The following is a 24,288-nucleotide window of genomic DNA, read 5'->3' as shown; positions in this document are numbered from 1 at the left end:
GAATGACGACTCCCCTCCCCATCCCATTTCTCCTACGGAGTATGTGTTCCAGCTCAGCTGAACTGAACACCTCCTCTTTCCCCCTCTTCTCCCTTTCTTCCCGCGCCCGCTCGGCCCACCTCTAAGGGGGCCACCACGTGTGTCCCTAAGGAAAGGTGAGACACGCTTAGGTCCCGGAGAGTCTTACCTTATCTCCTTTCTCCAGCTGCCCTGCCGCTATGGGGTTTGTGCTCGGGTCCTAGTTACTCTCGTACCTGGATGGTTCAGGAACGGAACCGTTGGTGGATGGCTATTCCTCCTCTTTGGAGCTATACACCAACGAGCCACGTCCGAATGACTCGAGTTTCTTCCGTATAGGGGGTATAGTATGTACTCTGTAGGTGATCCTCACTACGGGAAGACACGGTGACGCGCAACCCTTTCGACCAGCGAACTCAATCCTATGGATCGCGAGACCAGCTGGATGGATTGATAGATGGATAGTTCAGCTATGGAAGACGGAGTACATAATACCACGTGGCTAATTCGGAGTACGGTGTATACTGTGTCGAGGGGCGGTTATTTATATGGAGCATCAACAGTTTCATACCTTGGTGTACTCCCGCATTGCTGCTTGAGGTAGACAAGTACACCACTACAGGTACGGCTAGGACCGAACTCTTAGGAGAGTAAGAACACGACGTACTTTTCTTTGTGATATCTGCTACCGTAGCATTCCTCACTGGTTAAACTCCGGCACCGGGTGACGGGTGACCACGATAAGACCCTGCAGAAATATACTCCGAAGGCCGAACACCTAGATGCAGGCTAGACAAGATAGCTCGGAATAATGATATGGCACCATGTCTCACTCTTGACCTTGTAATTTTCAGACGACGATATCCAAGCTCCCTGGGAACTACTAGTTCGTGCACTCCATCGTCGTGGCTTGATGGAGATTGCTTGGTGGGATTCAGTAAGGACTATAATCAAGCCCAAACGGTGGAAGATGAAGCTAATCCATACTCCGTAGTAGTATCTCAAAAGTCCCAACCCTCCTGATGAACCAGCCCTATACCTGTTCTGTTACCATCTCCGAGGTCTCTTGGAGAGCACATAGCATGAGTAATGTACTAATGATCGCCCGTTGGGCCATCCAGCGTCATATGGCACGTCATACCATCTCGCCCTAATTCATGAGTCGTGGTTATCAAGCAAGCTAGCCACTGCACTGGCCGAGATCCGGAATCTGACCCAACAGGCTAACAGTCGCCGTTGCGAGTCAAGCAAGACTCAAGGGTGGCCACTGGAGCGGAGAATAACCAGCGGGCCAGGCTGATCATCGACCGTTATGCTCCGTAAGGGTGTGATGACTGAGGAGGGTTGGAAGGAGCTCCATCTGACGTGGAGAAGGGACCTTTCTTCTCTTCTGGAAGGGGATCAGAATCGGCTTGAGACACTGCTGTGTAGTGTGTCCCCACCATTTGCATCCTGGAATTGGGTTAGGTTGGAAGTCTGTTACGAGTTCCTCGGGAAGATGGAACTCGACAGCGACGCTATAATTCCTTCCCAACCCCATGGGTTGTATGACAGGTAGCGGTGAAACATTTTCAATCATGGCCTGAGTCGTTTAAATTTATTATTATTATTACTTATTATTTTTTTTATATGCCCTCTTCTCCATTTCGCTACCACCTTTTGATGTGGTGATCCAAATCCAGTCAGTTACGGAGTACGTACCACAAGTAGATTTCCATCAGGGAATAATAATAACAGAAATACAGTAACGTCTGTTACTTACCTCGTCCTCCACTCACGGCTCGAACGGCAACTGACAACGAAATGAATCCTTCGAAATTAGCGCCACCACCTGTTTCCCCCTTCAACTCCTGACCATGCGTAAGTGGATCGGAATTTGGTGCCACAGTCGGGGGGGTTCCATGAGATGATAGATATAGTGGGGAAACTCAACGGCCTGGAAACTTGAAAATTGGGCGTTTTCTCTGGAAGAGCTCCATTGGAGAACCAATAAGTACAGCGCCGAAAAGGGAAAGGAGGATCAAACATTCCACACACCATCAAAAGGGATCTTGCAGGCCCGCAGGATTTGCATGCGATTGATTCGGATAGTAGTCTGGAGCATATGGGTACCTGCGATGTTTTTTTACCTCCTCTGGGCTAAGACGGTGTTTTGGTGGAGCGAGCTATCATCGCTCTCCCGTCCCGTCCAAATAGGAGAAAATCGATTCCTCAATTTTGTGACCGGTGATAGGAACCGCAAATAACTGGAGTAATTAATAGCTCACAAAGTATAACAAAGAGAAGTTGGGAGGTCTGATGGAGGATTTGGTGGTTGGTGCGACTTTCGATCGGACCGGGAATCATGCACCTGCAGGAACGACTAGCTCCACACCGGCGTCTGTTGGCATCGAGCCTGACTCGGATTCGTCAAATCCTGTCAGCATTTCTCCGGTCACGCCAAATCTTGGTACGCCAACGGCGGGAGAAACCGATGAGAAGCGCCCGCTTCACGTGTCCGTTTAGGGGGTCGCAAAGCATGAGATGGAGATTATTGAACAATGAACCGTCTCTACACACGGAGATTGGCCTCTTGCCTGGCTCTTTCCAAGTAAGGGCACGATAGGCTATGTTTCCCTCAGATATCCACCCTTCCTCACTTCATTGCAAGGCGGCACGAACCTCAGCCGGAAGAAAGGAGGAGTATGGAAAACTCAAATTTACCTTGAAGAGTCAGTGCCTCGACTCGTGGCCACAATTTTTGGATGGGATGTGTACTGAGCCCATGCACAAGAAAAATAATAATATGGCCAGGTTTGACTGTAATAACTGCGTAGACGAACATGTGACAAGTTGTTTTGCTCTTCAGGGCCAGACCAGGGTACGGAGGACGGGCTCGACTCTCTGCCCAGAGGATAGAGAAGCGCTGTCCAGTACTCAATTCGTCTGGCTGCAGCAGATTTCCAAATCCCTGTCTTCAGTTGCTTCAGGGCCGTTTCCGTTCTTTGTCACCCGATTTCTTGTTTCGAGGACTCGCAGCTGTCAAATTTCCCATTGAGGTAAAGCCGCCGGAGACTTTGCAGGTGGAGGTTCCACCACGACGTTGATTGATTCATCCGACAAACCCATCCTCCAGAAAGTCTCGAATGTCTCCTTTTGCGCTAATCCGATCCCTCGCCCCGGATGGTGCGCGATCCTCACTTTGCCACCGTTGTTTAACCTGGAGAGGAAACCGAAGCTGATTCGTAGAGATTATCTTGGTGCGGTGAGCTTTTATCATCCACGCCAGCTTATGAGTACCAACCTCTGGAGATAGGACTCTCGGAGTTTGGTCCGCCTAAACTGAACTGGCTGTAGGTGTATGCCTGAGATTCCCGTTAAGAGCGAAAGCGCCTGTCCCTTGAGAATCGAAAACTGTTGGTGTTTCCTCAATAACTGCTTTAGGTGTGATCTGCACCGTTGTTCGGCCCTCGGAGTTAGTCCTCTAGACTTCTGGACTTTAACGAGAAAAGGTGAATGCTCGAGAACTTCCAGCTTTGGAGGGAAAGCGGGTGGTGGATTTCCCCATCGCCTCATCTCCATCTCAACGCCTTGATCATCGTTGGAAGATTACGATCACATTTTAGGCTCTTGCCGCATTAGTCAAGGCGCTGTCGCTCTTTTCCTGATATGTTTGGGCAATTATCTGATCATCGTTGAGCGATCATGAAACCATGTCTTCGTCCCACTTTCACTTGACCAAACTGTCGGTGGTGATATTATTACTTTCATTATTGGGGCGGCTATCCTTCGCTGGCGGCCTGGTGCTTTCGAGGCCCGGGTCCAGGACTTTTTGTAGATGACCTTCCGGATGAAGAAGGCGAATATATCGGGCGATATGACCCTAATTGGATGACGTTTGAATTCAGACTTTGATCGAGTCATGAATCTCGGCAGGCTCTTGCCTTTGAACAGGCCAGCGCCTGCACTGATAGCTTAGAGAGAGTACGGAGTAGGCAATCAAATATCTGGTCCCAGGTAGTTGATTCAATGTGCAGTATTGGAATAGGAGAACGGAAATGCCTTTTCTCTCCTTTGGGTTCTGGAGAGGGTCGAGACTCGGTCCCGCATCTTTGGCCATACAAGATGCGAGATTCTACTGGAGCTGCCATTTCGGGATGAACGACTTGAGTCGAATACGCATCAGGGAGACGCAGTATTTTCGGTATTTCAAGAGGGAATGCATATAACGAAGATCAGACTTTGCCTTCTATTTTTTGATGTCGAGTCTTATGCCAACATACCGACCAGGACGTGTTTTTTTTTCCCCTTTTCTTTCCTGCCCCTCAAAGGAATCGTAGAGAGTATCCATCTATCAGAGATTGCCGAGAGAGATCAAGCCGCGATAACTGCACTGCTGCAGTAGTACCTCAAGCTCATCACATCAAGCGATCTCAATTTCAAAAATCAAGGTTCCTTGATCTGGACCTATCATCTGGCTTACGGTACGTGAACCTTGGCGGGCAGCCATTCCCTCGCCGCGGGTAAAGCTTGACACAGGCCACAAGAGTCGTCTTTGCATCAAGTAAGCGTAGATATGGACTTTAACGAGGTCTTCAACCTGTCAGCTTGTAAATAATCAACGGACAGCCGTCATCGACGGCATCACTTCCATATTGAAGACCACCAAATCCCACAGGCTCTATGCGTAGCTTTGAAATTCGGCGGTAATGATAAGCCGGCGCTGTGATGAGCTGGGTTCTGAACTTCTGACGCGGGAACTCAACCTAATCACCATCGGTGTAACGTATTAGTTGGTAAGATCTTGACACAAAACGTTTTCTCACGAGTCACAAAGTCTAATTGGCGCTGGTGGATTATTCGGGTGACCGTTAGATCGAGACTATTTTGGAGTCTGAGTAGGCCCATGCTGTCTGTGCGCTTGTTTGTCTCGGGGAGAAAGAGAAGCCTCGACTCAGGAGTCAGCTGGCGTCATGCCCCAGAGGATGTACACTCCTTGCCGAAGGCTGGGGCTTGGAAGATAGCCGCGGCACTAATGAGCGAAAGTTCAGACAACCACTGCAGCTTCTCACGATGATGTAAGAAACTTGGAGATCTGCCTGCGAGTTTGCATTTTCTGGTAAAACCTGTGGTAATGAAACGACAATCACATGTTTTTTTCGGCTCCTCAAGGCGTCCAAAGAATCTGTACGACAAGAGACATTACCGATATCTGTTGGTTTTATATGACGGATGTTGGAAGCACGTAGGAAATTGACTGTGCTGCTGGACTATACATATTATTATTGTATCATGTTATAGTACACTGAGTACTCCGTATGTGTGGGAGGCCTTGTTGGGTTAGAAGTCCGGGCTCCTGGCATCGCTGGCGCTATTTTGGACTCGGCCCAAGGAGGAAAACTGGGGCCCCTCGAGTAATATCAAGCCAACAGCTCTATCAATCTTCTTCTGGCATCTGCGAAGAGCATGGGATGCTGAACTTCGACTTGTCTCGCAGCGGGTCGTACGGCTTGCGCCGGTGTTCTCGCAAGATTGGCAGGCGTGTTACCCAGAGCCATGACCCCCACATGGGAAACTTATTCTGGTACCGACCTAGGTAGGGCCCATGGGCGGTGGCTGGATTGGAAATCTCATGGGCAACCGGTTTCTGCCACCCACCAGCCACTGTCCAACGGCGCGAAGTTCCGTTATTTTCCAACGCCGCAGATGATAAACTCAAGAGTTAATCTCCCTCGCCCACAGGGAGAGCTCCTAGTAGGAGAAACTAGTTGGAGTGTCCACCGACCAGAATGCAGGAAAGTGGCGCCGAGCGACATGGCCATCTGTCAAACTTTGCAGGGAGAAAGGCACAACCGGCTCTGACGAGATTGGCCGCAGGAAATACGCAGGACTGTCCCAAAACTCTATATTCCTAGCATCGATTTCTTCCGATCAGGCTCGCCTATTACAGATTTTATTGAATCGGCCGCGCGACGCACGCAGCCAGGATATGTATTCATGAAGTTCGGGGATGTGTTGAGTATCAGTAGACCGATGCATCCACAGGCGCCGGGCGCACTTTGGAGAAGGCCTGGGAAGGTACGTACTTCGTCTCGCCCAGTAGGAGAGTACTTCGTCACACAGGCCGCAACCGTTGAGACTTGAGTCGAACCTGACGAAGTGATGGATCACATCAGTTTTGTATCTTCCCATAGGCCAGTCAAAAGTTGAAACCTTAAAAAGGCGATGGAGGTGATCAGCCTCAGCTAACTTGATGGAGCAAGGCTGCGCTGTCAGAAATTCGGGGTTCATGGGAAGAAGGGCCAATGAACCAGGACACTGTCAGCTCCAAATCACTGCGGACATTCCCCCTATACACGGCCTCGAGTAGTACGTACCACGTATTTGACTAGGCGGAGATGCACACTTTGCATACTTCGGAATTTGCGCACGCAGCTGGAAGAGGCAATCCCAAAAGTCTACCTAAGGTAGGTGACAAGCGGACGCAGCCATTCCTCTGCGTACAGCCATAAGCCGTCAGTGCTTTTTCTTTGCACAACCTTGGCCTGCACGGATGGATCGGAAGATGCTGTCCAACCTCATGTCCTATTACGGCCCTGAAGTTTGAGCGATAAGGGGAAACTGGGTAGACGACAGGGATGGGGGAAACTGGAGAGGAAGCAGGCCGAGACTCGAGATTGGAAGGAGATGCCAGTGAGCGGGTGCGCCCGAGATCTCAAGGAGGGAAAGCGGGGGAGCGTCCGCCAGAAGAGCAGGGAGGCTTTCTTTCTCCGTACCTACCACAGCCAACAGCTTCTTGATGGTTTCTACTTTCAGAACAACGAGAGATCCGTCCGTTCTTGCAGGAGGGCACCGGGCTCTGTGGCTGCAGGCTGCAGGCCGTCCAGGCGGACTTTGAGTCGTCGCACTGCACATCTCGGTGGTGGTCGGATCTCCAGTTACGATTTCAACGGCGTCAGCTCCGTGGGCCAAAGAGGAGCATGTATGGTGTCTGCCATTCTGCACGCTCTGAGCCGGTGCGCGATCCTGCTTCTCCGCCGCGATCGCCTCCAGATCCGAATCAAAAGGAGTGGCAGCATGCTGCAACCCATCTCAAAGCTGACGAGACATTCGAACTGAGATTTCTCAGGCCTGCCAGTCCCAATCTGCAAATTCGAACATCAGGCTATGCGAGGTGCAGAAGGTGGCACAGCCATGCACGGAAAAGGTTGCTTGAGGTTACAGCCAGATTTCTTAAGCAAGCCACAACATGGGGCGTTGGGGGGGTCATCCATAGAAGAAGCGATTCTTTTCTGACAGCGTCTACGATGGCTCAGCCCAAGCTTCCAACGGCGACGTCGACGTCGACGTCGACGTCAACTCAATCTTCAAAGAATTCGTCAGGAGTTCATCTTAATTTTACCGCGACAGCCTTTTTGCCTTTCCCTTCCTGCCACCCGCTGACTCGGACTTGGGCCTTTAGAGAGTCGGGAGTCCACAGTGTGCTCTCATCCTCCCGCTCTGGAGCGAGGCTAGCGAGTAGTCTCCTGCCTTTCTTCGCCTTTCATTAATTAAAGCCCGTCGGTCTTTCCCCTAATTTAAGTAGCGTGCGATCGATGGATCTTGACTTCTTGAGATACACTCCCGTCTCTTCGAACCTGCCAGCCCGCTTGGACTTCATCAAATCGCGCCGATGATAATTCTTCATCCAACCTCCAATCCCGCTCCCGAGTTTCCGTTTCGAATTTCAAGGTCCACCATTCGTCCAGACTCCAGACTAAAACCGCCTGCACTCATGTCAGGCATTCCGCAATTTCAAGTTATTATTGTATTTGCCAGCCTCCTCTGCGCCTGGGTGAGATCTTGTTCCCCATCGGGTTGGATCTGAGATGAAGACGAGCCGATTAGCGTAATATACTAAGTAGTAAATCTAATCTCAGCCAAGTCACGATGGCGGAGAGCCTGCTCGAAAGCCCTATAAGGCAGGCAGTTTGCACTTGATTTACTAAGGACTGGCCTATAGCTATGGATGTACAGGTTTTATCATTTACTTATTGGCCGGATGTCAAAACCTGTTGAGGAACAGTTGAACGTCAAGTTCAAAGTCCACCTGGCAGAGCCAAGAGCTGGGATGGAAATACAACATTAGGCGCGTAAGTCACGGTATTACGGTAAATTTCAGTTATTTTTTTCCGGGCCAGGGACAACGAGAGGGACAGCGCCCTAGTGAGGAGTTGGGCCCACCATAATGTCCACAAATCGCCAAATATGATTCCAAGACACTCCACAGTCCACACTTCGTTGACGATCCGCAGTTCGCGGCCTGTACAGATTTTGTAATTCGCCGTAACTTTAAGCTGTTCCCAACTGCCAGTGTGGTTTGATCGTCTTTCTGTATCTCTCTTTCTTTTTTTGCTCTTTTCGCTTTTCCTTTTTTTCCTTTTTTAATTTTCAATTTTTGCTTTTCGGGTCTGAGCTCATCTCACATCTCAGTCTTGGACCGACATCTTCCTAGTCGATGTTTGGATCCTCCCACTCCCAGATCTCTCGCGCTTGTGTGTGCGGGCCTGACTGTGGCGGTTTTTGGAAGGAATCGCCCTTTCGCCTTCAATTCTCAATCGAGTATTTTTTTTTTATAATAATATTTATTTTATTATTTTATTTTCAAATAATGTTTTTTTGAACATGAATTATCATCCAGCTTATTTCGCTATAATACCAGTCAGTCGTAGCTGTTGACACTTCCCTCTTATTATCGCCGCCATCTTGGCTTTCTCTCTCACTCATCATTTCAAGCTACCTCTCTCTCCTCCTCTTCTTCTTTTCCTTGACTTGCACTCTGAAAGGGAGGAGGCAGAGAGATCAAGTATACATACCTCCCGTCTTTCGTTCCGAAATACCCTCGACACCGTCCCTTTCGTATCGTCGGCCCTGTTTCGCCCCTCCTGCACCCTTCACCTTGACCACATATCCAGCCCATACAGCCCCTCGTCTCTTGACATTTAGAGGATTTTCATTTTGGGATATTTGTCACAACGGCATTCTTGATTTCACCTGCCACACGCAGAGAGTTCAGGTTCCAAGGTTGATTCGGAACGCCGCCCTTTCCACGCGACGCATTCAACTCCATCCCTTGCGCTTTGGCCCGTCCTCTTTCGCACCCGCAAGCCCAACGTTGTCAAATCAACCGTCGCGTGAATCTGAGGCGGGCGATTCTAATTGTTGATATTTTATCTCGACTTGTGCAGATGGTGGTTCGAATCACAGACAGGGCCGTCCCGATCTGATCTGTTCTCTGCACGCTGCGGGTACTTGCCGTACTTTTTCGACTCTGCCTACAAAAACTAAGGACGCAGTCCTCGACAGCTTCGGTTCCTATAATCGCAACTGCACCCTCTGCTGGGTTGCCTGGTCTCTCGACGCCACTTTTTGTCTGAGGGCTTCTCCAATCACTGCTGGCCCGTTGCTTCCTCGGCCGACCCAGAGAAGGACCGAATATTCCCTGTGGCCGACAAGGTTTCACATTTCATCCGATATCATCTTCCGCACAGACGCCACCATCCCCAGACAAATCTGGTTGAACCAGTGGCACCAATAACTTTCTTCCCTAATTTTTTTAAGCTCTCTTTTTTATTTAATTGGCACTCATATCCTCGCCTGGAAGTGGATCAGTTATTCGTCACTCTTGCATTGTTGCAAGATACTCGTCTGCTCTAACAACCCTCGCGATTTATCCCAAGCTTCACCAAGCTCGTTAGCCGGCAACCTGCGAGCACTCAAAGAGTCTGATTATCGTTCGGGTACGAAGAGATCTCTGGTGGACGGGCTTATATCAAGCACCGTTCGTTTCCCAGAAACCTCAAATAACACACCGCATCATGGGGTCATTAGAAGCTGGACATAGGCACAGGTAAATTCTCTGCCCAAATTTCAGTTCGCAGATATTTTACGTGATGGCGCTGACAACTTCGTCTTTAAGAGATCATCTCCCAGCTATCGGTTTTCTGGGCTCTAGAGGTCCCGCCACATCTCCAGCCCCCCTCATCAGTCCGACGACCATGTACCCAAATCAACCTCTTCCTTATTCCTACTCGACGATTCCAACGAGCGGAGGACCTGGATATATTTCGCCACCGGAGTCGCGACGCGCGGACGATGAGAAGGAGAAAGCACCGCGGCAGTCGTTGCCGTCTATACACGAAGCGTTAGGGAATGACAACCCTCTACCATACCCACCACCTCCAACATCAGCTGCTCCTCAACAACAAAATAGTGCACCACCACCGCATCACCTTTCCACCAATCTCGGCCGTGGGGAAGGGCCATCAGGACCCCCAAACCCGTTTTCGAATGGAAGTTCTTACCTTCGTGAATCATCTATGTCACACCAGCCACAACTACAGGCGGAAGCATCACGGTCAAGTTTAGTGTCTTTGAATACACAGGAGTCACGGAATCCTTCGCTTAATTCCATCAGCTCTGGAAAATCCCCAACGCAAAGTGCAAGCACAGGTATCACCTCAATATCGGGTTCGCAGACAGGGCCAGCGTATGATTATAATGCGCCACCTTCAGCTGGTAGTGTCGCCTCGCCAGGTGGATATGGTGGTTTTTCACAGCCTTTCCCGTTCCAGTCACAACCCCCACCGGGGGCACCGGTATATCCTGCTGCATCATACGAGGCTCGGCCTTATGGTACCCGGGTAGATGAAGTAAAAGCTGGAATTACGGGCCCTCATTTTGCCGGACCTCCGAATGACTCCGTGAAACGCCATCTCGATGTTTATGATTTTGAGACATCGCTCAATGAGGTATATGATGAAGTTCAGCATTGTCTTTACGGTCGCTAACTTATATTATAGATGGTTGACTTGAGCACCCGAACTTTGGACTTCTCACGACATTATGCGAACAAAGCACACCAGTCCCGGTCTGGACCAGTAATGGGTTCTCTGCCGTCTCTCCAAGAGGTCGAAGAAATGCTCAATATTCAACGGCGGAATCACGATGCTCTTGTGCGCATAAGGACCGCGGTCTACAACCAAGAACATGCCATGGCCGAGCAGATGGCGCAGAGAAAGGCGTTTAAGCTTGGAGTGCATGACGACGACCGCATGGCGATGTACCAGGAGGAATTTAAGGGCAGCGGATTTGCTGGTCCAGACTCAAAGAAACGGCGCGGTGTATGTTCCAGTTGATTATTATTATTATTTTTCTTTCGCCCTCAGCAGTCATAACTAACAAATGCTCTAGAAAGCTGCTCCTCCCGGACGATGCCATAGCTGTAACCGTGCTGAAACGCCAGAATGGCGTCGCGGCCCAGATGGCGCACGAACATTGTGTAATGCCTGCGGCTTACACTATGCGAAGTTGACTCGCAAAATGGGCGCTAAACAAGCAGCGGGCTTGGGGTCCAACCTCAAACCCAAGACTGCACTCGACTCTGTCTCACCAAGGAGTCATTAACACGCTAGCATTACATAATTACGAGGCGTTGGAAAACGGATTTGGGATTTAGAAGTGTCAGGCGTTCTGCGAGCTGAATCTCTCTCATGGCTCTGCTTTTTTTCATCGGGTTTGGAATTGCATGCAAACCTGTCGGACTACCATTTTTTATGTCTGTTCTTATTTGTCTGTGGAATTACTGCGTAATACCCCTTGATGTTGCCGGAAAAAAGGGCATCTTGAATAGACTTTGCTTCGAGATTGGCAACTGTGATCGCAAACTTACCGGTTATGTAACGCGAATAAATCGATTTTATTTGTACTATTGATTTGGATATACTGAGCATAGAAAGACGCAACGATCGCCATGAGCAGACAGGGATCCCCCGATTTTCAAAAAACTCAACGATCGAATTCCGGACCCTGGGAAGGTTTGGAGTGAACCTTGGATCTGGACCCCAATGAGCTGCTGGCCTAGTCGAGTACGCCTGCTGATCGATCGCTTCGCGCGTGGCTGAAACATGGTTCTTGTGCTGGACCATGGTACGCTTTTTGTTGCTGCTGGTACAGGGCGTTATTCCTGCCAGTGGGAGGGAGTCAGTTTGATGGAGGCCACGTCCGTCCCTGCCAGACGCCAACATTCCATTCCATTTCCACCACTGCATTCCCAAGATGGACCCACCACTTGCTGCAGTCACGAGTGGGGTCCTCGAATGTTGAAGAGCGATTAGACGCGGTGTCGTGGATTACACTGATTGGCTTGGAAGAGACAACCGAGCAATCAGGCAGAGGGGTCGCGCTGCCAAGTTTGCCAGCCCATTCATTCTGGATTGTTAGGGCGGGAAACTATCGAATTTAAGTCGGCGTAAGCCAATCGCGGCGATTTCGAAGTGCCGAGTGGCCGGCGATCTGGAATCTGCAATCTGGAATCAATCGGATCTCATCGCCATCGCATGATCGATTCGCATCTCATCGCATCTCATCGACCGGCGCATCGTGTTGCATCGCGCTGCATCGCGCTGCATCGCATCTTGCAGAAAGGCCGGTCTGGTTGCCTTGACCGACACTCACAGCCACCAGTCTCCAAGCCCTGCGCTTATGATGTGATGCTTCCGCTTGCCCTCTTTCGTTATCTTGGTTCACGATCGCCCTGGCCAGCTTACTAAAGAACAATGCCGTCACTGTCAGAGATAAGAGCCTGTGATTCCCGCAGATTCCAGTTCCAGATTACAGATTCCGGAGGAAGTCACAAGGGTCTTTCTTCACAGATCTGGTGCCACACCCAATAATCTTTCCCACCGCGGTGATTTGGAATGAAATTCGCGCGTTTCCGCGGTATCTGTTTTTGATCGTCTGTCTTGGGGTCTTAGCCTGAAGGTTATTGTTTGGACCATCGTTTATTCCCTCCAATTCCACGCTAGCAGACTCAACGATCGCCTTCAGATGTGGAACAATTTTACCACTCGACTAAGTTAAAAAGGGCATCCTCCCTTAGTAAGGGTCATGATATCCAGTCTGACATCAGACAAGAATGGATCACGATGCGATCGGTGCTTCCTCCCGCCCCCCACCGCCACTACCACTATCCTTAGTTTGAAGTTCTTCGGCTGCGACGGTTGAGAAACATAATTTCACATCGCCCCGAAGTTCGGCCGGGCTGGAGGGTGCTGTATTCAAGGAGTAGTAGTACCAGCCGCAGTATTTGTACCGATCCTGGCAGCACAGCCGCGCCTCTCAATGGCGTTGGGTTTTATTTCCAAGCGGCGGTGGTCCCATTATTGGCGACAGAGTTGGGCGGTTTTGACTCCGCTCAATAGTAGGAGGAGTAGTCGACACGTACCATACAATGACAGGGAACCGACCCATCACTACTACCAGCCGACCCAATCTGTCGGGCTCAGCAGCGGTGAATGTGAATACCAGGATTGAAGCAAGGCTCTCATACAGAGTACTCACCGAGTTTGGTTGGAGAGCTGAAATCTCCCAAAATGTGGGCTCGGGGGACCAAAACCAAACGATATTATTGTGAAATCCAGCAGTCCTTAGGCGTCCGATTGACCTCGATATAATGAGAATTTCGTTATACCCTGTGGGAATAGATCGACCCAGAGCCTTTCGGGTGTCGTACGGAGTACAAGACGGTTACCGGGAGATTTCCGACCCAAACTCTCTTTCCCTGAGCTTCCGATTCTAGCAGTAAGTAGTAAGTAGTGGCTTGGATTTGGATTTGGCTATGGAGACCCGATTTATACATGGCCACGAGCCGGCCATGCTATGGGATTGGCCGAACAGATCTGGAGCTGATACTTCGATTAACTATTGAAACAATCAACCTCAATTAATGCCTCTGTGCTCTCTCTGTATACGAGACGACAAGCCTCGGATGGGTTCGTGGCAGACGATGACTCAGCCGGATGTGAGATCCGATCTAACTGTTTAGGTCAATAGCAGCAAAGCCACTTGCGATTTTAGATTTCAAATTTCGATTTCGATTCGATTTCGATTTCAGATCCCGATCGGATTTCACTTCGGGTTTCAGCCTGCAGGTTTTACAAATTCGGCAGTTTCCGTATGATACCTGGCCAAAATTTTCTATGCAGGATTACAGAGGCCATACAAGCTCAGTTGCCCACTTGTGCAGAAGAAAAACCGGCATTGGTGTGGTTATTGTGGGCATAATATAAAATATGCAGGGATCACCCTTGTTGTGAGGCTTCCCGCTTATGGAGCGCATTCTTGTATTCACAGTCAGGCTCAAAGAATTGAGCACGGTGGATCGATCATCGCCAAGCAAGATGACTCTGCGTATGTTCGATCGAAACTTTGTTTGAAATCGACTGCGCCTGTTTCTGTATTTCAACAATAGAGCAGGAAGTAAATATGGATATGCTCGGTTCCTTCAAATCTCGCACTTCCACAGTCAAACTAGTTTCATGGTCCAGTCCTACTACCTCCATAATAAGGAGCGGGCGGTTCCTTGCTGGCCTGTCAGCGGGCAATGCTTCGGTTGTAAGCCAGCAATACTGGTGAATGTCAGCTGTCAGATAAAAGAAACCTCGTATAAGGAGTATACGAGATAGTGGGCACACCTAGCCTCAACTGATAATTCAAATCATCAAGGTAATACGGGCCCCCAAGGCTGCACCTGGACCTGAACCTGAACCTGAACCCGAAACCCTGAACCAGAAATTGTCAGCACCAAGCACTCAAGACGGATCTTCCATTTTCAAATTCAAGACAAGTTCGTCCACTCGAAGTTGTATCTTTCATTCCTTTCTGCATTGCCGATCCACCACCCCATCCCCACCAAACCATATCTTAGTCTTGTTCGTCTGAAGTGGGGGGACATGGATCCCTGATGGCAACCTAAACTAGTCCGAGTCTGTCTAGCAGTTGATTGGATTTTTCCAATTTTCATTCCATTTTCCAAGCCGCGTCGGGACCCAGTTTACTTCTCTCGATGGCTAATGAGTGGTGCCCTCTGAACATTTATGGCTGGGATCAGTTCCGATGTCACGGGCTGATGAATCGTGATTTACGAGTCTTGGGTCGTGCCCTCGTGGTTCGAGTTCGTCGGGCGTTGCAAAAATAGTGTTGGGTCAACACTAACAGGCATCAGGCCCCCTGATTCTGAGATACGAACATGAGGGGTGGGCTAGTACGACTGCATAGATTGAAACCGAAAAATCAAAGGCCGCCTCGCAGTTCACACTCGCCTGATTTCGGGGTTGTTCGTCCGATTCTCATGCCCCGTCTCTGCGATGCAAAGATGCCCTCCTTAGGGAAGTGGTACTACTTAGGGGAGCTTTTCTTTACATGCATATGCAAGTGCGGTGCGTTCCAACTTGGGAAATTTCCAGGAATTGCCAGTTGGCACTTCGCAGTAGTGCCCGGAGCACCACTTCGGCACGCCCTGACTGGATGGCAAGGTGGATATCTCCAGAACTTGTGAGGTCTAACTTCTGACTTGTGAAAATCACTTGGTCGCGGAGATGCGGTGGATCGGAGACCGTGGATCGTAGGTCAAACTAAGACTCGCACCGCGCGGATGAGCCGACTCAGAACAAGGTGCGGAGTGGGTACAATTTCAAATACATGCCGTTTTTAGTTTGGAGTTTGACTTTGCGACTCGCAGTGACTGGTGGTCCCGTGAATTACGGGGTTTGACGTTGGAGAGTGCGAACCCCGGGGTCTGGTCTCACTTTGCTGCAGAATTCGAACCAGCGTTTGCGGCTTCGAAGTTGGGCTGAGATGCCGTCTTTTCACCGACTATCCAGTCTATTGCTATTGGTTCGGTCTATACGCGTTTCTTGCCGTGTCGACAACTTGACAATCGTAACCCACTGGGCGTATCAGTAATACACCATGGTGGATTAGCGCCGGGGCGTACTAACTATCTGGAATTCTGGATCAACGAACCGGGAGCGACTTGTGGCTCTGTGGTCATGATATCCCGGCATATTTAAAACCTTAACTCCGACGCCGATTGCTGATTCCTTCATCAAATCAGGATATTATTCCAGAAGTCGAACGAAGATCTCTCAAAGTTCGACAATCGACACCATCACGTCCATAGTTTCTGATTTCCATACCGTCTCTAGGCAACCATAATGATGGGCTCCTTTGTGAGTCTGACAGTATACGTAGCAGCAATAAAAACCACGTAACAATATACGTCGCAGGCCACGTAGTACGTGCGGTGTACGTACCAACAACCAAGCGCAGCAAAATCACGACTCGCCAGACCCAAGAATCCAAATCTTCTCCTTCACGGACGTAAGATTGTAGATCGATTTCGCCCGCAACGCGGCGTTGGCTTGGGCGCCGGCGAATTCGATGATCCTGGACCTGGACCCCATCCTCCCCTCCCCAACGCCACCGTCCGCATAGCTTACTTGGTGCTAGGGTCGGATGATCGAAACAGAGGAATCGCTGCTTCGTGCTGCGCCGCTGACTCGTTGACTCGCTGAAACGCCGGGGATCTGACGATTCTCATCTCATCGCGATCCCCCACTGCAAATCTGGGATCTGGAGGAATGCCTGTGCATGGAGAGAGTAGACGGACCTCATTCGCTAGCGTTTCGCAGCGCCCGCACATGCGAGTGAAACGGGTTAGACAGCGTACGCAGAGAACCGTTTGATTCATCGTTCGTCGGGCTCAGGTTGGACTCTGAAGCATACGGATGCGGCTGTGTTTGGAACTCGTCTGGGACAATAATGATGTGATGCTATTTTGGACCACGGCGTGGAGCGGGCATCTGGGTCTCGAGAATAATATCATCGCACTGTCCATCTTAGGCAGCCTGGGGCAGGTTGTAGATCATTGTGCACTGCTCCAGTTCTTCTCGAGAACAAAGGAGGTTGGCTCCGTAAAACGCCTCGAGGGTTCTCGGTAAATTCGAGACGGGAGGGCAGGCTAGGAATATTCCGAGGATTGGGCTAGAGGTCTTATTTGGAATCACGATCTGGCATCTTGGATCCAGGATCATCCATGTATGGGGCGTGCATTAGTACTTCGTGCTGATCCACTGCTGTGGTACAAGATGTTTACTAGTTCGGACCAAAATGGGATTGGTTCGATTGGTTTCGTAACTTGTTTTTTTTTTTTTTTTTTCTCTTTGTTGTTCTTTTGAAGACTTGCAGTAAGAAATCGTGGATTCGCCTAGCCCATCATGTATGGGAATGAGAATGAATAACTATAGGACCCTATTAGTATGCCAGAACCGACCGCGGTCCAGGGCTTCGTCAACAAAAAAAATGATTGATAGCTGTAACCATCGCTATTCGTAAGGACTGTTCGTATCTTTGTTCAAACCATTTTTTGCTTTTTCTCGGTGGCTGTACAAGGCAACCAGAAGGCAGCGGTATGGTATTTACCAAAATATCTCCTGATACTGCCCCAAACATACGTATGGGATCGTGCGATCGCGAATGGCATTACGATACGAACACCCATCCTCGATCGTTCCCATCGTCCGGCGTTCTCCGGAGGAGGGGAGGGACTGCATCTCATACACCCCAGTCCCCAGGTGGATCTCGAGCACGGACGAATCGCATATCCAAGGTTGAAGCGCATCAACAGAAAATGCAACCTCTGCGATTCCGATGGCGCTATTGTTTATCGCGCATGAATCTTCTGCAACAGGGACTTGAACAATATGATCTGTCTTACGATGACGTTGAGGCTCTTCTCTGGGTTTGGAGTATTGAATCAAAAGAGCCAGGCAAGGCAAACGACATTGGGCTTGAGGCTGAGAGTTATTACGTGCATATGATCTACCCATTATTGTCAGATCAATGCACCTCCAGGCAAGGATCTTGGATCAAAGATCTCGGTGAGGTCACCCGATCTATGCATCCTCGCTCACCGATTTTTTGATATTTACTGCGTTGAAGGACTGTTCAGTACAATTCGATGTTCCGTAATGCGGAGCGAGACTTGTTCAAACAGACCGTAAGTTTAATCGTATACCATATGGTCATATATCAACCAGCTGAATGGTAGGTGCTATATCGACGGTCCCTTGCCCATTGTGCAGAGTAGACTTCCAATGGTTGCGCCTGCTGTGTTCAATCCATGGAGTGCTTTCCTTCCTCTGATAAGCTTATCGGTCAGGTGATGTCACGTGTTTTAGAGCTCCCCACTTCTTGGTAGCTGACTGTGTGAGTGAACAAGCCAAAGAACCAGCCAAAGAACCTTTGGGCTTTGGAGTCATCAGTATTCACTAAAAGCTTCAATGGAGTGAACTGTTCGAGTATAAAATGCGGTAAATTTATTATCTTTTATCCGCTAATCCATCCGCCTCTGTCTTAACACCGGAGTTCGTTTTCAGTATAGCAATACCGAGGCCATGGCACCGCCATACATACCCATTGCTGAAATCCCAACTGTATCGCTACTATACAAACTCAAGCGCCTGATTCCTCATCCACAGCCACTCAAGGCGCCCTCGAAACCACTCAACGACACGATATCACTAATTCGGAATGACATAACAAAGCTCGAAGGCGTTGACTGCATCGTCAATGCAGCTAATGAACGGCTTCTCGGCGGCGGCGGCGTTGATGGCGCAATCCATCGAGCTGCTGGCCGCGGCTTGCTTGAGGAGTGCCGAACACTCAATGGCTGCGATACTGGCGATGCTAAAATAACAGATGCATACAACCTTCCCTATAAACGGGTGATCCATGCTGTGGGCCCTATATATCATTTCGAAAGGCGATTCAGTGAGGGTGGGCCGGAGGATTTGTTACGGGGTTGTTATCGTCGCAGCCTTGAGCTAGCTATCGAGAACAACATGAAGAGCATTGCTTTCGCAGCAATTAGTACGGGTGTTTACGGATATCCGCCCCGGGAGGCGGCTAAGACAGCCCTTGACGAGACACGCAAGTTTTTGGAACAAGAGAGCAATATCGGGCGCCTGGAACGGGTCGTTTTCTGTAATTTTGAGTTCAAAGATGAGAGGGCTTATGAGGAGTTGATTCCGTGAGTGACTCGTATCCCACTTTCGATTTATCACATACTGACTGGTTTAGGCTTCTTTTTCCTCCTGCAAAACAACTCCAGAACACAGGAGACGGAGACGACCACACTGTATCTCCACCGCCTGAGATCCTGGCGGCGTCGCTTCCTGACCCGCCGACGGGAGAGCCCACTTTGGCAGGTCAGCCAGAAAGCAAGAAACAGAAACTTAGTGCATCTGATGCAGGGACACAGACCACGCACATCCCTGCATTTTCTGAAGAGAAGAGTGAAGATGAGTGGGAAGAAGTCCACAAATCCGAGGCAGGTCGTATGGACACTATTGACGATGACCCCGTCGAAGTTGACCGACCATCTTCAGACACCGATGTGCAGAGTGTACAGTCAAGCGGGATTATTGACGATATGTTTCACTCTCAATCCACGGGTAGTCACTTGGGGAAAGACTAATAATACTTGTTATTTGTTGATATTGACGTCGCGAGTCGATAGTCAATCTCGGATGGCGTTGGCGTTTATTCTTGATGTTTTGGGCTAGGTATTTGTACGCAGCGCTACAAACTTACTGCATATTTTTATTATGAATTTTATATCTCTGAACTTTAATTCTTTATCCTTCGCTACTTCGCGACTTCGTAGATGCCGAGGCTTGAGCTAACTAATGGCCTGATATATTACTAAGGTAGGAAATTGTGCAAACAGTACAAACAAGCTCTATCAGATCATTCGCAACCTCGCCTTCAATCTGATAGAGTCCAACATTTTGTCATGGGCCTCTGAGCTCCGCTTTGTATAATAATTTGCGCCTTACTGAACCCGTTTCAATTGGTCTGACAGCTGTGCTATGACGTCTGATTGCAATCCGACATAACCTCGATCCTCCACCTGCGCTGCCTGAGCCCCGGACCCTCATATTTGACCGACGCCAGAAAGAGCCTCAAGAGTCAAGGGCATTGATAAAATATGCAGGAGAAACCTCGTAAACTCCGGGTCCTCTCCCAAGAAGAAGCCAAAGCGCTTTCGTCCTCATCACCAGCACCGGAGTCAGCATCCTTCTCACCGTCACAATCCCCATCCGCATCACAGTCGCCAGCATCAACACCCTCAGCCTCTAAACCCTCCCCGCGCTCCTCCCCGCGCTCCTCTCCCTCAACGTCCCGGCTCTCCTTTTCCTCCTTCCTCCGCGCCCGGTATGCCGCTCTGCCCCGTCCCGCTCGCCAAACGCTCCGCACCTTCAAGGTCCTAGCGCCCATACTCCCCATCGGCCTGTTCTTCTCCGAACATGTCATGCAGGTCCTCTGGGTAAACGGGCCTTCAATGACACCATACCTAAACGAAGACTACGAGACTATGCACACAAAGAAGGACATCGTCCTCGTTAACATGTGGCCGTTTGGCGGCGCGGGGTTCAGCCTGCCATGGCGAGAGGAGCGGAAGCGGAGATTGGAGCGGGGGATGGTTGTCTTGTTTCGGTACGTTGTTAACACATGGATATACGCATGCATGCCCTCCTCTGCGAATCGCATTGTTAAATGCTAACCACCGTTTAGCTCACCCGGAAACCCGCATAACCTCGCCCTAAAACGCATTATTGGGCTCCCTGGGGACCGAATCAAAACGCGCGAACCGTGTCCGAAGGACTCCCAAATTGTGCCCTTCAACCATGTTTGGTTAGAAGGGGATGCGGCGGATCCGAGGAAGTCGCTTGATAGTAATACATATGGGCCGGTTAGTGTTTCGCTGATCTCTGGCCGCGTGACGGCGGTTTTGTCGCCACGGTTTAGGTGGTTAGATTGGTCGGGGTGGGAGAGGGGGGTTGTGGAAGGGGATGAGGAGGGAAAATTCGGGAGTGATTATCGGAAAGAGACTAGGGAGAGGGTTATTAGGGGGGCTGTTCAGCTAGAAAGACCGTTTTTGAGTTGATCTACTAGCTATCTACTGAGCACGTTTGTTGGAGGACGAGTGTAGATGTAGTAACCATTTTTGTACTTATAGAGAAGACAGCACTGTATATATATATATGTATATTGTATTATAGTCTATCGTGTGCTGACTGGAAATATGTATACATATTACATATCTATTTACTAAATGAGACAATATAGGAGACAGGCTTAGGACGCAGTCAGCCTGACATCCTCCATCTTCCCCTCCTGCAACCGATCAATCTCTGAAGCAATACTCAGCACCCACCTATCCTTTTCTACCCTACTCCGCGCCTTGAACACAATCGTCCGTCCGTGCACACCCAACTTCGAAACAGACTTTAATGTTTGTCGCGCCTTTCCTTTCTCACCGGATTCACTCGCACGAAATAGTCCCTTCCGGAGAGGTTGCCAGATCACAAATGCGATGGCTGTATCCTGGTCAGTACTCGTGTACATATCCGTCGAGAGATATGCCCGTGGTAACGCGCCGTGGCCCGGGTGGTTGCTATCGAATGTCTGATTTGAGTAAAGCAGGTCGTTTTCTGTTAGAAGACCTGAGTAGATGTAGCAATTTTCGAGGTCGATGATGGACTCGACGTGGGAGTGGATGTGGGGTATTTCAGCACCGTTCTGCTTCCGGAGGGAGCTGTGGTAGACGAGGAGTTTGCCAGCTGCAAGGATGACATTAAAGCGTTGGAAGGATGCATGACGGCGAGGTTTCTTGTGAAGTTGGCCTGACATCTATAGAAGTTTGAGGTTAAACATGGTACATTGGAGGTAGAGGTGTCCAGAGATATACCTTGATCGTGCGACAGCCAAGTAAAGAACACATGTTGTGGAGGAGCGGCGATGCCTCTGCTTTTTTGACTTCCCACTTGCTTGCGTACTGCCCTATAACAGACTCCAGTCCCTCGTCGATACCGAGAATTTCTAGGTTCCTTTGTCGTAAATCTTTGAGTTCGGCAGAGTCAGCCGCTGTTCTGGCTTTCCAGTACTTGGCTAATCCTTCTAATCTCTTCATCCACGCATCCCTGGTGGCGCTGTTGTAGGCCTGAAACCTGACGACAAGACCGTTGTCAAGCAGCATTTCGAAGCCGGCATCTTCGGGAGACTGATCAGTCGCACTCCCATCCTGCGGCGTATTGTTCGTCTCAGTAGTTCCTGTGTTCTGGTTTCTCTGGGTACTGGCATTCGGTGCAGTGGACGAGTCCTCCTGGATTTGGCGCACCTGCTGCACTAGGCACAGATTAATGAATCCCTCCGCGCTAGCAAGGTTGTGGATGTTCCGTTGCGACTGTGCATATGCATCCTCATCGCGCCGTTTCAGGTGTTCCGCATTTCCATTAGATAGCCATGAAACTTGTCCATCTTGTAGCGGGAACGGATCAACCTCGTAGGAAAGAGGCGTTTTGTTTAATATTTCCTCAGTTGAAGGGATACCGGAATCTTGGGCGAATAATTTAGGAGGTTCAGGCGGTAGTGCTTGCGAAGGCTTGCAGAAGAAGAGGAATTGATCTTGGGAGAAGAAGTAGAGACGTTTGGAGAACATCCTGTTCATCCGTTGATGCGCGCCTTTCTGAGAGGTGAGTCGAATCAGGAAACCTTCAACAGGTGCTGGTTCTTCTTCCTTTTTTGACCCATGCCCAACAAAGGTATCGTAGTGTTGCTTTGGGCGTAGCTCGAGGTCATGTGTTCCCTGCATTGCGATAGACCCGTACATTTCTTCTTCGTTAGCACCATATACCCATTCGAGGCGATCATATCGTTTCCAGGCAAGGCCCATGGCCTCCACATTTGTCCATTCATTCACGACTGCAGCCCATTCCGGCCGATTTTCTAGCATCTTCATACACCCTTGTATAATCTGCAAGTATGCAGATTCGTTCGCGGATTTGGAAATGCTATCACGCCCTTTGCTAGCTTCTATCTCTCGGAATGGATTATTGAATATAAGAGAGACCGCAAGATCCGGAACATTGACCCCGAGCTCAAGGGTACGGGATCTCCCCAAAGTGTATGCAATGAGCGTGTACCACTCAACAGCGTGGGCAGTGGACTTGGGCCGTAATATGTAAATGTTCGTTCCCCGCTTAGATTTGTGCCACACCGCGATTGTCTTATCCAGAGACGAGTAGAGGTTCATTTTCGCAGATCTTCGGCCGAGGGCAACTTCATGATAAGGTAAAGCCTTCCCGTTTTCCTGTATCTTGGGCACCACACGCGTCTTGTACATCTGCAAGGTAAATGGAGCTTCTTTGTCTGATGTCGCCCGGCAAACCACTAGAAACTCTCTCCAGTTATCTTGCACGCGTGTTTCCATCCGTAGGCTGTCAAACTCGCTGTAATCCTCCGGCAAATCATCCTGTAACGTTTCCTCGACGCGAACTAGCATCCTTTGAGCTTTGATGACTTCCCCTTCTTCAATCTTGCGCCGAGAAAGCCAGATTGGGACTTTCTGCTGAGCCTTCTGCTGCGCCCTTTGCTTTGTCCCAGATATCTTGGTCGTAATCCGCTGTTGCTTGTTATGTAAATTGTCATTGAGAGTGAATCGGTTGGCAATTTGTGAAAGGCGCGTGTCCTGTCGCCTATGCCGCGGGCCATGCTCTCCTTCTCTGGAAACGGCACGTTGGGGCTCTTGTTGTTGAAGGGCAGGAGGTTGAACGCTGCGTTGCTTCCCCTTGTCTTTGTTTAGCAATGGTACCGTCGAGCCAGCCTCACTGGGGGTTGCCGACGGGGATACCTGGTTAACATTGAGGTGGCTAGGGACACTTCGGCCCTGGTCGTTTTGTGACACAGCCAGTAATTTAGAATCCGGCTGTTCTCCGGGTTTAATTGATGGAATTTGGGTTATGCTCGAAAGACTTGGGGTCGGTTCTCGCGCTGTAAAATATGCCGACCTTGAGTCACCTTTGGTGGTACCTGGTGTTTCACCATCGCGCATAAGCAACGGAGACGGTGGCTCATCATCTTCCTCGTACTCGTGGGTTAGGGTTCTGAGATCCTGTTGGGGGCGAGAAGCTTCCTGCCCGCTGTCCTGTTCTTGCTCGGTATCTGGTTCATACTCTTCTGGCCCGATCGGTTGAGGGCCAGGTTGTGATGCTTCCGTCTCTTGGGCGTAGTCCGACTCTGCAGAGAAGGTAATGGCCTTCGACCTGTAGTTTCTGAAACTAAATCGTGTCTTGTACCAGGACTTGCGATGACTTTGTAGCCAGTTTTTGGGTATGGGTCCGATAAAGAGTCGCTTGTTGGTTATGTGGACGTGGCCCGCGGAGGCGTGACGCTGGTTGGTTGTTAGCAGCGTTGCGCGACACGACTGAAATATAGGGGGCCTCTCACTAGCTTCTCAAGAGTATAGGACCCTTGTTCGAGGCCCGGAAGGCCATCCTCAGGCCGGCGCGAGTCAGACTCCATCGCGTCGCCGACATTCTGGGTGCCAGCACCAGACATTCACAATGG

At 49.9% G+C, this 24,288-nt stretch overlaps 4 protein-coding genes across 4 annotated transcripts; 3 read left to right on the top strand and 1 right to left on the bottom strand.

Annotated features, from left to right (window-relative positions):
- Positions 1 to 9,854: 9,854 nt before the first annotated feature.
- nsdD (GATA-type sexual development transcription factor NsdD) lies at positions 9,855 to 11,442 on the top strand (the record flags this gene model as incomplete). Its single annotated transcript, XM_041701401.1, has 4 exons — positions 9,855 to 9,886; positions 9,956 to 10,787; positions 10,839 to 11,159; positions 11,230 to 11,442. 4 exons carry the CDS (start codon positions 9,855 to 9,857, stop codon positions 11,440 to 11,442), a joined length of 1,398 nt encoding a protein of 465 aa, XP_041554290.1.
- A 6,830-nt stretch (positions 11,443 to 18,272) lies between these two features.
- APUU_30320A (macro domain-containing protein) lies at positions 18,273 to 19,354 on the top strand (the record flags this gene model as incomplete). The annotated part of the gene is made up of 2 exons (XM_041701400.1): positions 18,273 to 18,907; positions 18,958 to 19,354. The coding sequence occupies 2 exons, from the start codon at positions 18,273 to 18,275 to the stop codon at positions 19,352 to 19,354; spliced, it is 1,032 nt and encodes a 343-aa protein (XP_041554289.1).
- Positions 19,355 to 19,867: 513 nt separating this feature from the next.
- APUU_30319A (putative mitochondrial inner membrane protease subunit Imp2) lies at positions 19,868 to 20,827 on the top strand (the record flags this gene model as incomplete). Its single annotated transcript, XM_041701399.1, has 2 exons — positions 19,868 to 20,376; positions 20,455 to 20,827. 2 exons carry the CDS (start codon positions 19,868 to 19,870, stop codon positions 20,825 to 20,827), a joined length of 882 nt encoding a protein of 293 aa, XP_041554288.1.
- A 191-nt stretch (positions 20,828 to 21,018) lies between these two features.
- APUU_30318S (sporulation-specific 71 family protein) lies at positions 21,019 to 24,279 on the bottom strand (the record flags this gene model as incomplete). The annotated part of the gene is made up of 3 exons (XM_041701398.1): positions 21,019 to 21,573; positions 21,632 to 24,112; positions 24,169 to 24,279. 3 exons carry the CDS (start codon positions 24,277 to 24,279, stop codon positions 21,019 to 21,021), a joined length of 3,147 nt encoding a protein of 1,048 aa, XP_041554287.1.
- Between the last annotated feature and the right edge of the window lie 9 nt (positions 24,280 to 24,288).

Source organism: Aspergillus puulaauensis, chromosome 3 (genome assembly GCF_016861865.1).
Source record: "Aspergillus puulaauensis MK2 DNA, chromosome 3, nearly complete sequence".
NCBI classification, from domain to species: domain Eukaryota; kingdom Fungi; phylum Ascomycota; class Eurotiomycetes; order Eurotiales; family Aspergillaceae; genus Aspergillus; species Aspergillus puulaauensis.
The sequence above is the reverse complement of the archived record's forward strand: the minus strand, read 5'-3'. Positions and strand labels throughout refer to the sequence as shown.